Consider the following 12,156-nt stretch of genomic DNA (forward strand, 5'->3'; position numbering starts at 1 on the left):
CTCAGCAGTTGTCAGAGCAGGTGATATTCATCCCTACGTGTACAAACTGCAAATGAATCGCGCATGAGCGAAGCCGCTGTCCCCCCGACTGTAACGCATGGTGGGAGCAGCGGTTCATGTACATTTTTCTTTGTCAAAAATAAATCAGTGCACTAAAATACATCATTCCCATCACTGCAAACTTAGAAATCGGATGTCCTCGCAAAGCCTCAAGTCCCTCTTGTACATCCGATTTCAAATGAAGCTTTCTGGTAAGGCTTGCTATGTCCAGTCTGATTGTTAATGGTTAAAAATGTTCTTCTTTTAATGTTACATTTTATGGATCACAAGGTTTAAAACTTAAACACACACACGGAAAGTAACTCCACCAGAGTGCCTATTTCGGGTCACTTTTGTGGTGTTCACGGTCCCAAGTCCAGATAAAAGCGCAGGGTTGGAATTGTGACATTAAAAAAAACAATAATTGCTAAAAGAAATTTAATTTGTGGTTTTAAATATATTCTAAATGCTTTTAGGGTGTTTTTTACTCACTTTATGTCTCTTCCACAATGTTATATCTCTCTCATCTACAGTGTCTGTTACAATTACAGAGCCATGAGCAATTATGCAAATTAGGCAATGTCGTCATTTAGCGACTTTTAGGACAGCCAATAGCAATTTTCCTTACTGAGGAGTTGGCAACACTGCTCCCAAACAGAAACGTATAAAAACTCCAAAGACCCCAAAAGAACCACAGACCTCCAAAGACTCGTCTTAATCTTACTGGACGACTTTTGCTCAAGAACTGTGTGATTTTAAACAGCTGCTGATAAAGAACAGACAGACCTTTAAGCTAAAACTACATAAAGATGCTAACGTCTTATACACTCATAGAAAGAGGCCATCTTTACAGCTAAAACTAGCTAACATAATCATTTAAATATGCTAACTGCACAGCTAACATAACCATTAACTAAAGTTATAAAAAGGGGCTAGTTACACTGCTATGCTACACTGCTAATGTTATAGAGACATTCTAATTGAAAACCTGTAAGCTAAATGCTAATTTCATTGCTAAAGTTATGCAAAGACAGCTGCTCACACGCTAAAACTAAAGAACTAGCTCAGCAGCTAAAGTTACCCAGAGATGCTAATCAGCTTCATATAAATTCAATGTTAGCTACACAAAAACACCAGAAGCTAAAATAAAGCGTCGCTATTCATTTCCCCCTTTTAATTTGTATGAATAGCAAACATCTACTGTACTTCAATGAAGTTTAGCTATTCAGTATTGTTTTAAAAAAAACCTGCAGCAAAACTCATGCTAAAGCTAAACGTAGCTGCTTTTGTTCTTATAATTTAAATATAACCTGTAATAAGTTATAATTTAATGCAGTGTAAAAGTTTAATTATGGTTATTTTTATTTTAAGAGATAAAAATTTTAAGATACTGATTAAATCTCATTTACTTAAGTCTTTTCTTCTCTTTACTTTTTGGTTTTAAAAGTGACTTTTTACAAATTCTGTTTTTGTGCAGTTAAACGTTTCATTGACATGTTTGGAGACATTGAACAAAAACATTGTTTTAAACTTAAATGGTTTTTTAATTCCAAACACCAACATTCACTCATATTTACACGTTTTCTCACTTATCCTAAAGTTGTGAAAGTATAAAAAAGATAAAAAGAAACTTTTCAGGGCGGACAGGCTAGTCTGTTTCAGTGCTGGAGGACCAGCGAGTCGAGGGGCAGAGAGTCACTGAAGCCCCCGGAGAACAGAGGCTGGCTCTGGGCCTGCAGCTGCTGCAGCTGCTGCGTCTCCTGGAGCTCCACGTGAGGACAGGACGGCGTCTGCAGCTCAGTGTAGAGTGACGGGGAGCCAGTCTGAGGGTCAGGGAGCGGGCAGAAGTTAAAAGGACTGGCCTGGGAGGACGAGAAGAGAGGAGGCGGCGAGGTGTAGAAGGATGGAGAGGAGCAGCTGGTGTCCCACTGCGGCACCACGGCACCAGGCGAATAAGAAGACGTGTACCCCTGAGGCGACGGGAAGGCCTGCTCTGGTAACTTCATGTAAGGTGCAGAGGAGGGAGGAAGAGGAGGAATGAGGAAGAGGGAGTCCTGGAGGTGGCAGAGGAAGCTGCTGAGGTTGGACGCAGCGTCTGAGAGAGGAGGAGGCTCCGTGCTGTAACTGCTGCTGCTGTGCACACTGGGAATTTTTGGGCTGGGCTCTGAGGAGGACGGTGATGATGAAGAGGAGGAAGATTTCTTCTCATTGGTCTCACAGTCGTTCTTCCTCTTCCTCTTGCGGCGGAAGTTTCCGTTGTCAAACATTTTCTCACAGTTCGGGTCCAGAGTCCAGTAGTTCCCTTTACCTGCAGGGAGGAAGAGGAGGAGGAAGGTTAATCAAACTTTTCAGACAAAACCTGGATGAAGAAACTGAGTTTATACTGGAAACAAAGCACAAAACATCTTCCTGTCTCTGACGAATCAGAGCCTCAGAGCTCAGGTGTGCTCGCCTCACCTGGATCGCGCTCGTCCCGGGGAACTTTCTGGAAGCAGTCGTTGAGCGACAGGTTGTGGCGGATGGAGTTCTGCCAGCCGGCCTTGCTGCGGCCGTAGAAGGGGAAGTTGTCCGAGACGTACTGGTAGATCTGGCTGAGGGTCAGCCGCTGCTCTGGAGCGCTCTTTATTGCCATGGCGATGAGGGCCGAGTAAGAGTATGGCGGGCGGACCAAGCTCAGCATCTCATCCTGGGAGAACCAGGGCATGCTCCTCTGGAGCCCGTAGAGATGAGGGTGGAAATCCCTGAAGGGTGGGGGCAGCCCCGGTGCACATCCTGCGGCGAAGCTCTGGTCCAGGCTGGAGGCGAAGCTGCAGCTGTGGGCCGGCTGGAGCCACGCCGATGGGCTGGACGCAGGTGGAGACAGAGGGCCGTACAGGCTGAAGTCGGACGGGTCGAGGCCCAGAGATGGGAGCTCCTGCTGGGGCAGCAAACGTCTGCAGACGGGGGGGGACGGGCCACGCTCCGGCACAAAGGACGCCATGCTGCTGCTTCTTCCAGTCTGCCTGCACCTGTCTGCTCCATACACCTGCTGCTCACCTGAGACACTTATACCCTGCTGCCCCGCCCCCTGTACGAGCCGATTGGCTGCTGGGGCATGAGTGCGAGGAGTGGGCTGATTTGAATAAGAACAGGTTGACTTGTTGCCCTGGGGCAGATCAGGAGGATCGAATGCAGACGCCAGCTCGACCCTGCAGAGGGGAACAGACGCAGCTCTGATCTCACAGCTTCATCGCAGCTGCGTCGCTGCTTTCTTCAGCTGCATTTGAGACATTTTAAACTCTGAAAATTCAAATATGTTCATGGTTTCAGTTCTTAATTCTGAGTCTTTTTCTTGTTGAATGTCTGTTTGCTGTTGTTCACAGCTGGCCCTGTGAGGCTGTGGATGAGGGTTAAAGCTCACTCAGCTTCTGCAAACACTGAAACACTGATATTTGTTTATTGGTGTGTTTACGGTGATTTCCTGTGACCGTGACTTTCCCACTCGATGAACTTTGTAAGCCATAAAATGCTGAAAGCGTTGTCGTGTTCCTAAAGAGCGTGTCTGTGACCCCTGCCCGTTCACCTCCTCACAGACCCTGAGTCGTTTCTGCAGCTGCTGTTTGAGGCGTCGCCCGAGCCCTTTGTTCTGCAGACGTCCCCCGACACGCTGACAGTCAGCATGTCTGCAGGCCCGATCAAAATAACTCACATTCTCATGTAAATGCTTCAGCGCGCCTCCCAACGAGGGCTCGTTTTCACTGTGGCTCTAACTGCTCAGCTGATCTGTGGCAGACGCCCCGACGATCGTCTGTCAGCAGACACGAGCTCGGGTCTGAGGCTTCAGTCCAGCAGCTCCATCACAAAGTCCTGAGTGATGGAGCAACACGGAGGTCATGATCCTGATGCTGCAAAGCTGCCACACACAACTTTCTACTTTACTCAGTTACTTTACAGCCTGAAGGAGTTTGTTCAGAGTGAGCAGATGCATGAGGACGGAGCTGAGCCCGTGTTTGTGTAATAACTGTCCTCATGGCTGTCATGTGACTGCACTGTCATGTGACCATCCTCCTGTCAGAGCCTGCAGTTCCTCCGACGTCCAGCAGAGGCAGCAGAGTTCAAATAAAGCTGTTTACAGCCTGATGCACCAACTGGTTTCTGTCCGGTTGTTCAGTCTGACGTCACTAGCCGTGTCTGGGCCTAAACTCCGCTGCAGGTCCATATATCAAACGATCACTGTGGCATTACTGAGAGTTAAAAACTATCTAAAGTCTTTCATCTTTAATAAAATGATCAGCGTTCTGCTCTACCAGGTGTAACAATTGAGTTTAACATCCAGGCATCCATGAAAACGGAATTTATGACATTTAACGGAGTTAGAAGTTAGCAGGGAGTTAGCTCGCTAGCTTCTATCTAAATACAATATAGCATGTCCTGACTGCAGGGTTTTGGAAACAAATTAAAACGTACATCTCTGTTATCACTTCCAGCATAAATGAAGACAGAAAACTAAACAGCAGTGACGTTTGTAGGGTTACTGAAGTTGGGCTAGCTGCTATATAATGATGTGCTACGTGACCGCTAGCGACACAGCTACGTTAGCATAATATAAACAAGCTAACTGTTTTTCCACTCGATAAAAGTTAACGTGAGTGTTCTCGGTGGTCAGGAACAAATGTAATCGCATGGCAGGATGCTGTAAAAGGACCAAACTTCAGCCAGGAGAACAACTGAGATAATCCATCCACAATACGAGGTTAGTCATTCATATACTGCTGCATGGGCTGGGCTGTAGTTACATCCTAAGGTTTTAAAAACTGAGCTTAAATAAATGATTAGTGGTAATAAAAGCCGAGGGAGGTCAACAGGGATCACTGACTGTTTTAGGAGATTTTTGAGATCAAATAGAAGAAAATACAAAACATTAAACATGTTAACAACACAAAAGCCATATTAAACGCAGACTACTTTAGACCCGGAAGTAGGATTCGTCACGTCATCACTTAACGACCGGATAGCAACTGTGTTCCATAACTCACCTGTATTAGGGTTCATGTTTGCATTATTAGGGGCGTGGCCTCTCTGACTGACAGGTGGATGGTGACACAGTGTACCCCCCACCCCCACTGAGTCGTGTGCAGGACACGATCACTCCGTCAGCGTGGTGGAGGAGCTCAGCACCATGAGGAAGATCCTCCGATGAAAGGCTCGTGGAAGCTGAGACAGCGAGAAGAGAAAACATGACTTACGGCGCAAAGACCAGAAAGAAAAAGGAGGCAGCAGAAAGTTTCTAGATGGTGGAGCTGGTGTAGAAGCTGCTGTGGACTGTGGGTGCAGTGGGAGCTGCAGGGCTCGAGACTAATGTTTTCCCACAGTTGCACTTTTTCTCTTTGGTGCTCCCAAATTTTTCAACCGCATCACTGAACACTTCAGCTTTACATGTAGACTTTTTTAAACTGCTGTCCATACAGACAACATTGATGAATGATTAACAATCTGTCAACACAAAGTTCTTTATTTGGAGCTCATTTCTACACGTTACCGTATTTTTAGGGCACCGGATTATAAAAATAGTCAAACTTTACGCCATTGATTCATTCATGCTGAACTCTCTCACAGCTGCTCTGTTCTCATGCGGGACGGGACGAGGTGCGACCTCTCACAACGAACGTAATATGGTCAACACCTTGGAGACGCTTACAGCTGCTGTGAAGGCTCAAAGCAACACCATTGAGCGTATGAGGGGAAACATCAGAGAGAGGCCTGCTCAAAATGAGACCCTTGAGCGACAGTTGGAAAACATCGCGGAACGGATCACTGCAGTTGTGAGGTCTCAGAATCAAAAGACTGACAACACCACGGAACAGAAGTCTGATACCATCATGGGGAGGCTCGCAGCTCTCCAACGGGAGATCGAGAGACCAGCCTCGGAGTGCTAGAATTCGAGCTGCTCACAAAGGAGAAATCAACAATATTCAACATTTGGACACCACGGCCCCAGCTGCAGGCCCAAGGCTGGAGCCCACCAAAACAACTCCCTGATAACGACTGTGTGATGACTATTCTTCCCGTCCCATGAAGGACACCTTGGCTGGAGGACTGTTTACTTAGCCTGATAGGCCGAAGGACACTGTCTCAGCTAAACTATGGACACGCACACACACACACTTACACTGATAAGCACTCACTCATCCCCCTCCCTTTCCAACGCCTTCGATGCTTGTGCCCTACCGGGGATGATAGCAGTCAACTGGACCAGCGCAGATGCTGCAGGACCGGATGCGCTGTCTACGCCGGCTCTCTCTTACCCTTTACCCGCCCTGTTGCTTGTCTCGTGTTTCTATGGTGTATTGATAGTCATGTGCTTTTGTGCTGAGGTGTTTTTTCTTTTATCAAACTGTTCTCCCACTAGGAGCTCAGTCTGAGTGGAGTTTTTTTTCTCCTCCTCTTACCTCATGTTATGTATTTTCGTTGTTTTTTCCTATCAGCCTACCTTCTGACATGTCTGCCCAATGTGATGTTTGTGTAAAGTTGGTCAGAAGGTTCCTTTGTGAGTGCGCATGCGCCATTAGCGTGCTGCCTGCTGTAACCCCTAATTTCCCTCGGGATGAATAAAGTATTCTGATTCTGATTCTGATTATGCTGCGCGACTGATAGAGTTTGAAGCTTCGTAACCATGTCTCTTAGCAGGAGCCAATTTGGGCTCCTTATGCACGCACAGTACAGTAATATTATGTTGAAGCACGGTACGTATCACTCCGCGAGGGTCCTGACTACAGTAGCTGTAACGCTCCATCGAGCATTGCGGGTTCGTAGCTTAGCAAAGTCGTGCTAAACATTTTAACTGCTTTGAGCGCCGTGTAGCACATCAAATCAGTTCGAGGTCAGTAAACACAACCAGAATTCATACATAGGGCGCACTTTTGAGGAAATGAAAGGATTTTAATTGCACCTTATAGTCCAAAAAACACGTTACTGAAAAGGTTCTTGTGCTTAAAGTGTTTCACTGAGCTGAAATTTAAACTTAAAATATCTCAAGACATATGAAATAAAAAGAAAGTCTAAATTAAAAATGCCTCAAAGGCTTCAAACTGAACATCTCAAAGGCTGTATCCCAATTCAGGGTCTGCAGCCTCAACGATCCTCATGGGCCGCGTACTTAAAGACCGCTAAGGCCGGAAGTGCGAGGCTTGTGAAATGGGACGCTCTAGCCTCCGTCACGCTGCCCAGGTTGCCTAGCAACCATGATACTAACAGCTGGAAACGTGTCATACAGCTGTGTTTGACAGAGATGAAGGAGAAAATCTTGTGTTCATTTGTTTGTTTCTACATGAGCTTTGATCATTCTCTAATTAAGCTCAGCTATTGAACGGCGTATATTTTGAAGTAAAGGCTTTAAAACCAAGTTAGTACAAACGCCACTAATGTCACATGACTTTGCCGACATGTTGCCAACAGTAATGTTTAATGTTCTTCGTTATTAAACATTTGCACATCAATAAGTGACATAATATTCAGTACTTAAAGTTTACTCTTCGGGCGCCCCTCATCCGCCGTTTTTTTCCCAATATTCTGGGATATGTTGGGCCACGAAGTCTACACCACCACGTCCTTAAAATTCAGGGAAATGAAGGACGCATTTGAGGGCCGCATTTCAAGCAGCCTTTGAATTGGGACAGCCTTCGTCTGTCGCAGTTACGTAATTAAAATGCGGCCTTTCAGGCTGCAGACCCTGGATTGGGATACAGCCAATATCTGAACATCTTACCTTGGGCAATAGAGAGGTCCCGCCCCTGACTATCTCTGATTGGTTTAGACCACGATATGGGCATGATGTGTGTGTCGGCTCAGTTTGGGCCAATAAATCATTCTAATGATTACCTGCAGTGTGTTCATTGGCTTATAACCTGTCAGACCCGCCCCTCCTCGTACCCTCTGCGTCTGAACACACTCTTCACACAGCTTTGATACTGTGTGTGTCGTTAATTTAAAAATAATGATTTACATGAACAGACGACTGAGTATGTTTTCTCTTCCTCCATTTCTGCTGCACCGTCCTGCGCCGCGCTCTGCTGCGCCGCGGGTCCAGGTCCTGCGACGACGTCACGTTTGAGCTGCGAACACAGAGCTGCTCTTCTGCACCGGGGTCTGCAGACCAGCACGCAGTGCACAGAGGGAGCTCAGATCGTCTCAGGCTGGTGTGTCATCATGATGCAGCCCACACATCTGCAGCAGCTGTGATGATGTCTTGATGATGTCATGTCTAAATAGAGCAAAGCCCTGATGAATGTTTCCTGCAGCGTGTTGAGTCTGAATCATGAAGAATTAAAGCAGCTCTGAAGAAGAGGCCAGACGTTTGTACAGTCGCCCCCTGCTGGACATTACAAAGAATGCAGGTTTAAGGCACGTCAGCATTGGCTGCTTCCGTCTTTTACCATCAGGTGATACAGAAGGCGGAAAAATATAAAGATGAAGGTTTTTGTGCTTTGTTAAAGAAATCCAGACACGAATGACATCACATGATGGTTTTATTGAGGACAGCTGGGACAGACAGGTGAACAGTGAAGCACAGGTTACGTGGAGGTGAGGACGTACAGGAAACTCTGACAGAAACAGTCGGCTTAGTTTGAAAGTATTTTAAGTGAACGCTGTAGATTTGGCCCAGCGTCATCGAGTGTTGACAGAAATCCCAAAGACAAGCTAAAACTTTTAAGAACTCTTCTTAAGATTCAAAGGGACATTTTTTTTGTCACAAACCCGTAAAAACTGAGGAACACAAAAAGGCAAACAAACAACTGAAGCAACATGTGCAAAAATCCAACATTTTCCTCTGGCGCCACACAGCACGCCTTCCTGGAAACAGGAAGACGTTTAGCACAGCCGCTAGTGGCGTTTGAACATTCATCGTAAATCTAACCGTTTCCCTCTGCTGCAAAATTCAGCCGTGCCGCTTCGATCCAAGTTTGATCCGGTTCAGTCCGGTCAGGACCAGTTCTGGCCACCCATGTAGTATCCTGCCGGGTCTGAGAGCATGCACTGGTTCTGCTGGCTGGCGCTCCGGTTTTTGGCATCGATGAGCAGCAGAGGAGACTGGGAATAATGGCTGATGATGTCACTGACTGACGGGAAGGACTGGACATACAAGACACAGTTAGATTACACCTCCCCCTACAGGTCAAACACAGTTATTACAGGTGAACGCTGAAGGTGGAACTTTACTGATGTTGTTAGGTAACCTTGGTATTCGCTCTGACATCACAGCATTTATATCAACAACCCCTCAAATTGTACTGGACGAGTTATGAAGGCCAACAAAAGTCTGGATGCTTCTCAGTGTTTACAAGAAACACAGCAACTGGACCTGGAGTCACTGGATACGGTCACTTTCAGGTATTTCCCTGATCTTTATTACATTTTCAGGTTAACACGTCTCTGTGCACTTATATTGTCACATACACAATCACACAGAGAACAACATGTAGTGACTTGTGTCCGAGCATTGTGTGTCTCTGCCCGTAGGTGCTGCTGCTAGCTACTCTTAGCTACTGTTAGCACATGTAAGCTTCGCCACAGTTTAAGCTTTAGTGTAATGTTAGCTGCCGTGATGTTAGCTTGTAACGTTATGATGTTGTTTAGTCGTCTCTTGTCAGCTGTCCAGAGACGGAGGGTCGCATGTCTACACTGTGATAACAGACAAGATTGATTTGTCATGTCAGAAGCCTAAGTTCAGGTGAGGAGGAGGAGGGTGGTCCTGGAGGAGGCTGATGAAGATGATGAGACAGAAAAGGAAACTATAAAAAAGTTGAAACAGATGCAGTCACACAGTTTATCTGATGCTTGTATCTGTTGTGATGGGACAAAAAGTAGTGATGATTTCACGTATGTAGTGATTGGACGTGATCAAAACTCCTTGTCAGGTCCAATATGGCGGACAGCTCTTGAGTGAGCTGCACATGACATCATGTGGAAAACCTCTGTAGCTGATTAAAGTGCCCTGAACACTGAAATCTGCTGCAAACGTGAATAAGAAAGCCTGAAGTAAACAGACATGTTGGCTGTATGACTGAAGAATCCAGGATTTTACCTCCTGGACTTTGAGTCCGGTTCCCAGCACGAACTGCTGGTTCTGCTGCCTGATCTGGATGTTGTAGACTTTGTCCTGGTAGTAGACCATCAGGGTGAAGGGCTGGTTCGCCTGCTGCCGGGTGCTGTCCCTCACCAGGTACGCCCCATCCTAGATGAGACACAGGATTTAAAATGTTTAGACCACAGTGTTAGCATGCTGGGTATGTGACTGCTGCTCCACTGAGTCCTGATAAACAAGTTTGAAGCCTGAATAACAGAAACTTTTATTATGACGCTCTGTTCCTGGTACCTTGCGGACTCGTTTCAGACATCCTTCAGCCTGACCTCGGGTCACTTTACCCACATACCAGCGAGGGTCCAGCTCCTGCACACAGACACGCACAGTAATAAACCCTCTGATGACGAGCTCTGTGTGTGTTTCAGCAAAGACAAAGGAAACAGCACCACCTGCTGTTCACACTGAAGAACATCACCCAGAACATTGTTGTAATTATTATTATTGTTGTTGTTGTCGTTAAAAGTACATATATTAAATCAAATACAAACAAAAACATCTGTGCCGTTTCCTGTATTTTAAATTAAAAACTGTCTGATAGAAACCGTCATTTCTTGATGAAGCTTTTATTGTGAAACACTTCCTCTGTGTGCAGTACTGACCGTGGGTCAGTAACTCATGCTGCTCCTCTTTAAAAGGTTCTGATCAGTATGGACCTCATAATGTTTATGTGACCCACGGTGCCCACGTGTCACAAAGACAAGCGCGTGTGTATTTTAGTGTTACCTGTGTGTATCCTGCTGCAGATGGAGGAGGACGAACTGACTGTCTGCCCGACGGCATCGCTGCAACACCACAAAAACACACAATCACACTACCATCACTTTACATTCATTTATCATGTCTATGTGCAAAGACAATAAAGGGCTATTCTACTCTATTCTATTCTATGTCCTGAGGACTCAACCAAACCACGGCCCAAACCAACCCACAGCTAACCTCACATGACCTTTTCACCCACTGTGTGTTTCAACTGTGACTCTGATGGAGCCATAGTCAAATATTTTATTTAAAAGAGCAGTCGCCCCCTGCTGGACATCAGTGCAGTTCCATGTTGATTTAACTTTTAAGAAATCATTTTGTATAAATTTGTGCTGTTATTCATAAATCTGTTTATTCTAATGTATGAATCATTAAAGCTGTTTCATCTCTGGTCTGCTGGACAAACTGAGCACGCTCACAGAGGCATTTTAAACCTTTTCACTGGTTTCAAATCGATTTCTGGAGTTTTATTGTGAAAGGACAGATGTATTTACACTCTGAGAAAAAGTGTATTTCACAAAATGTCAAACGAATTTTCTTCTTACGAGGTTGCAGTTTGTGTGGCAGCGATCCAGTCCTGTTAAAAACAATAAAAATAAGTTTACCATGAAATATTCTCTATTTTTCACTTAAAATTAAACTTGTAAAGGTTGTGTTTTTGTAAACCACCACAAACAGAAATCTTATGGTCTAACGGTCACTCACATTTTGTCTCCAGTGGGAGGGCCCGGGGGTCCGGGCCGGAGAGGCTTGCTAAGGGGGAAAGTGTTGCTGTTTGACACTGAAGGGGAAAAACAGCGAGAACAGATTTAAACACACACGTTTTAAACAAGTAACAAAGTTTAATTTTTTTTTTATTTAGGAAGTAAATCTGGAAAAAACGAATAAACCTCACCTTCATCTGGCAGCTGCTGAGGAAAAAAAGAAAAACACAAGAATTTAACTTTTATTTCCCAATGTTACAAACCTCAGACGAGGACATCAATACAAACATATGTCTTCATCTAACTCAGAGAAACACGATTTAAAATGTTCATTTGTTTAACCAGAGATATTAAACCTGGTGACAGTAAATAAATAAACTATATTTACGTCTGTGTGTGTGTGTGTGTGTGTGTGTGTGTGTGTGTGTGTGTGTGTGTGTGTCGTACCGGTCTCCTCTCCGTCCTGCTGAAACAAACAAACCAAACGTGACTATTTTTCAAACATCGTCCTTCAGCTGTTAAATAAAAATATTT

At 45.3% G+C, this 12,156-nt stretch overlaps 2 protein-coding genes across 7 annotated transcripts in view; both read right to left on the bottom strand.

The window, feature by feature from the left end:
* Positions 1 to 1,601: 1,601 nt before the first annotated feature.
* foxi3a (forkhead box I3a) lies at positions 1,602 to 3,027 on the bottom strand. The gene is made up of 2 exons (XM_082548199.1): positions 2,497 to 3,027; positions 1,602 to 2,347 (listed from the first exon to the last, which is right to left on the bottom strand). Exons 1-2 carry the CDS (start codon positions 3,017 to 3,019, stop codon positions 1,698 to 1,700), a joined length of 1,173 nt encoding a protein of 390 aa, XP_082404325.1. The 5' UTR covers positions 3,020 to 3,027; the 3' UTR covers positions 1,602 to 1,697.
* A 5,498-nt stretch (positions 3,028 to 8,525) lies between these two features.
* lcp2a (lymphocyte cytosolic protein 2a) overlaps positions 8,526 to 12,156 on the bottom strand; it is a 13,098-nt gene continuing 9,467 nt past the window's right edge. For 3 of the 6 annotated variants that reach the window (XM_082548157.1, XM_082548154.1, XM_082548159.1), the window contains exons 14-21: positions 12,070 to 12,088; positions 11,814 to 11,829; positions 11,624 to 11,699; positions 11,464 to 11,495; positions 10,883 to 10,941; positions 10,391 to 10,465; positions 10,100 to 10,249; positions 8,526 to 9,147 (exon numbers count right to left, since the gene is read on the bottom strand). In XM_082548157.1, the coding sequence (XP_082404283.1) occupies positions 8,998 to 9,147; positions 10,100 to 10,249; positions 10,391 to 10,465; positions 10,883 to 10,941; positions 11,464 to 11,495; positions 11,624 to 11,699; positions 11,814 to 11,829; positions 12,070 to 12,088 (577 nt within the window). In that variant the 3' untranslated portion in view covers positions 8,526 to 8,997. The remainder of the gene's footprint in view (positions 9,148 to 10,099; positions 10,250 to 10,390; positions 10,466 to 10,882; positions 10,942 to 11,463; positions 11,496 to 11,623; positions 11,700 to 11,813; positions 11,830 to 12,069; positions 12,089 to 12,156) is intronic. The other 3 variants (XM_082548158.1, XM_082548156.1, XM_082548155.1) reach the window with 3 other exon arrangements.

This window comes from Aulonocara stuartgranti (assembly GCF_965226115.1).
Source record: "Aulonocara stuartgranti genome assembly, chromosome: 10".
Taxonomy (NCBI): Eukaryota; Metazoa; Chordata; class Actinopteri; order Cichliformes; family Cichlidae; genus Aulonocara; species Aulonocara stuartgranti.

Excerpts from the sequence above, each read along its gene's own strand:
- foxi3a (XM_082548199.1), bottom strand. The coding sequence starts at position 3,019 with ATGGCGTCCTTTGTGCCGGAGCGTGGCCCGTCCCCCCCCGTCTGCAGA. Across the intron at positions 2,348-2,496 it reads CCGGGACGAGCGCGATCCAG|GTAAAGGGAACTACTGGACT; the intron begins GTGAGGCGAGCA and ends TCCTCCCTGCAG.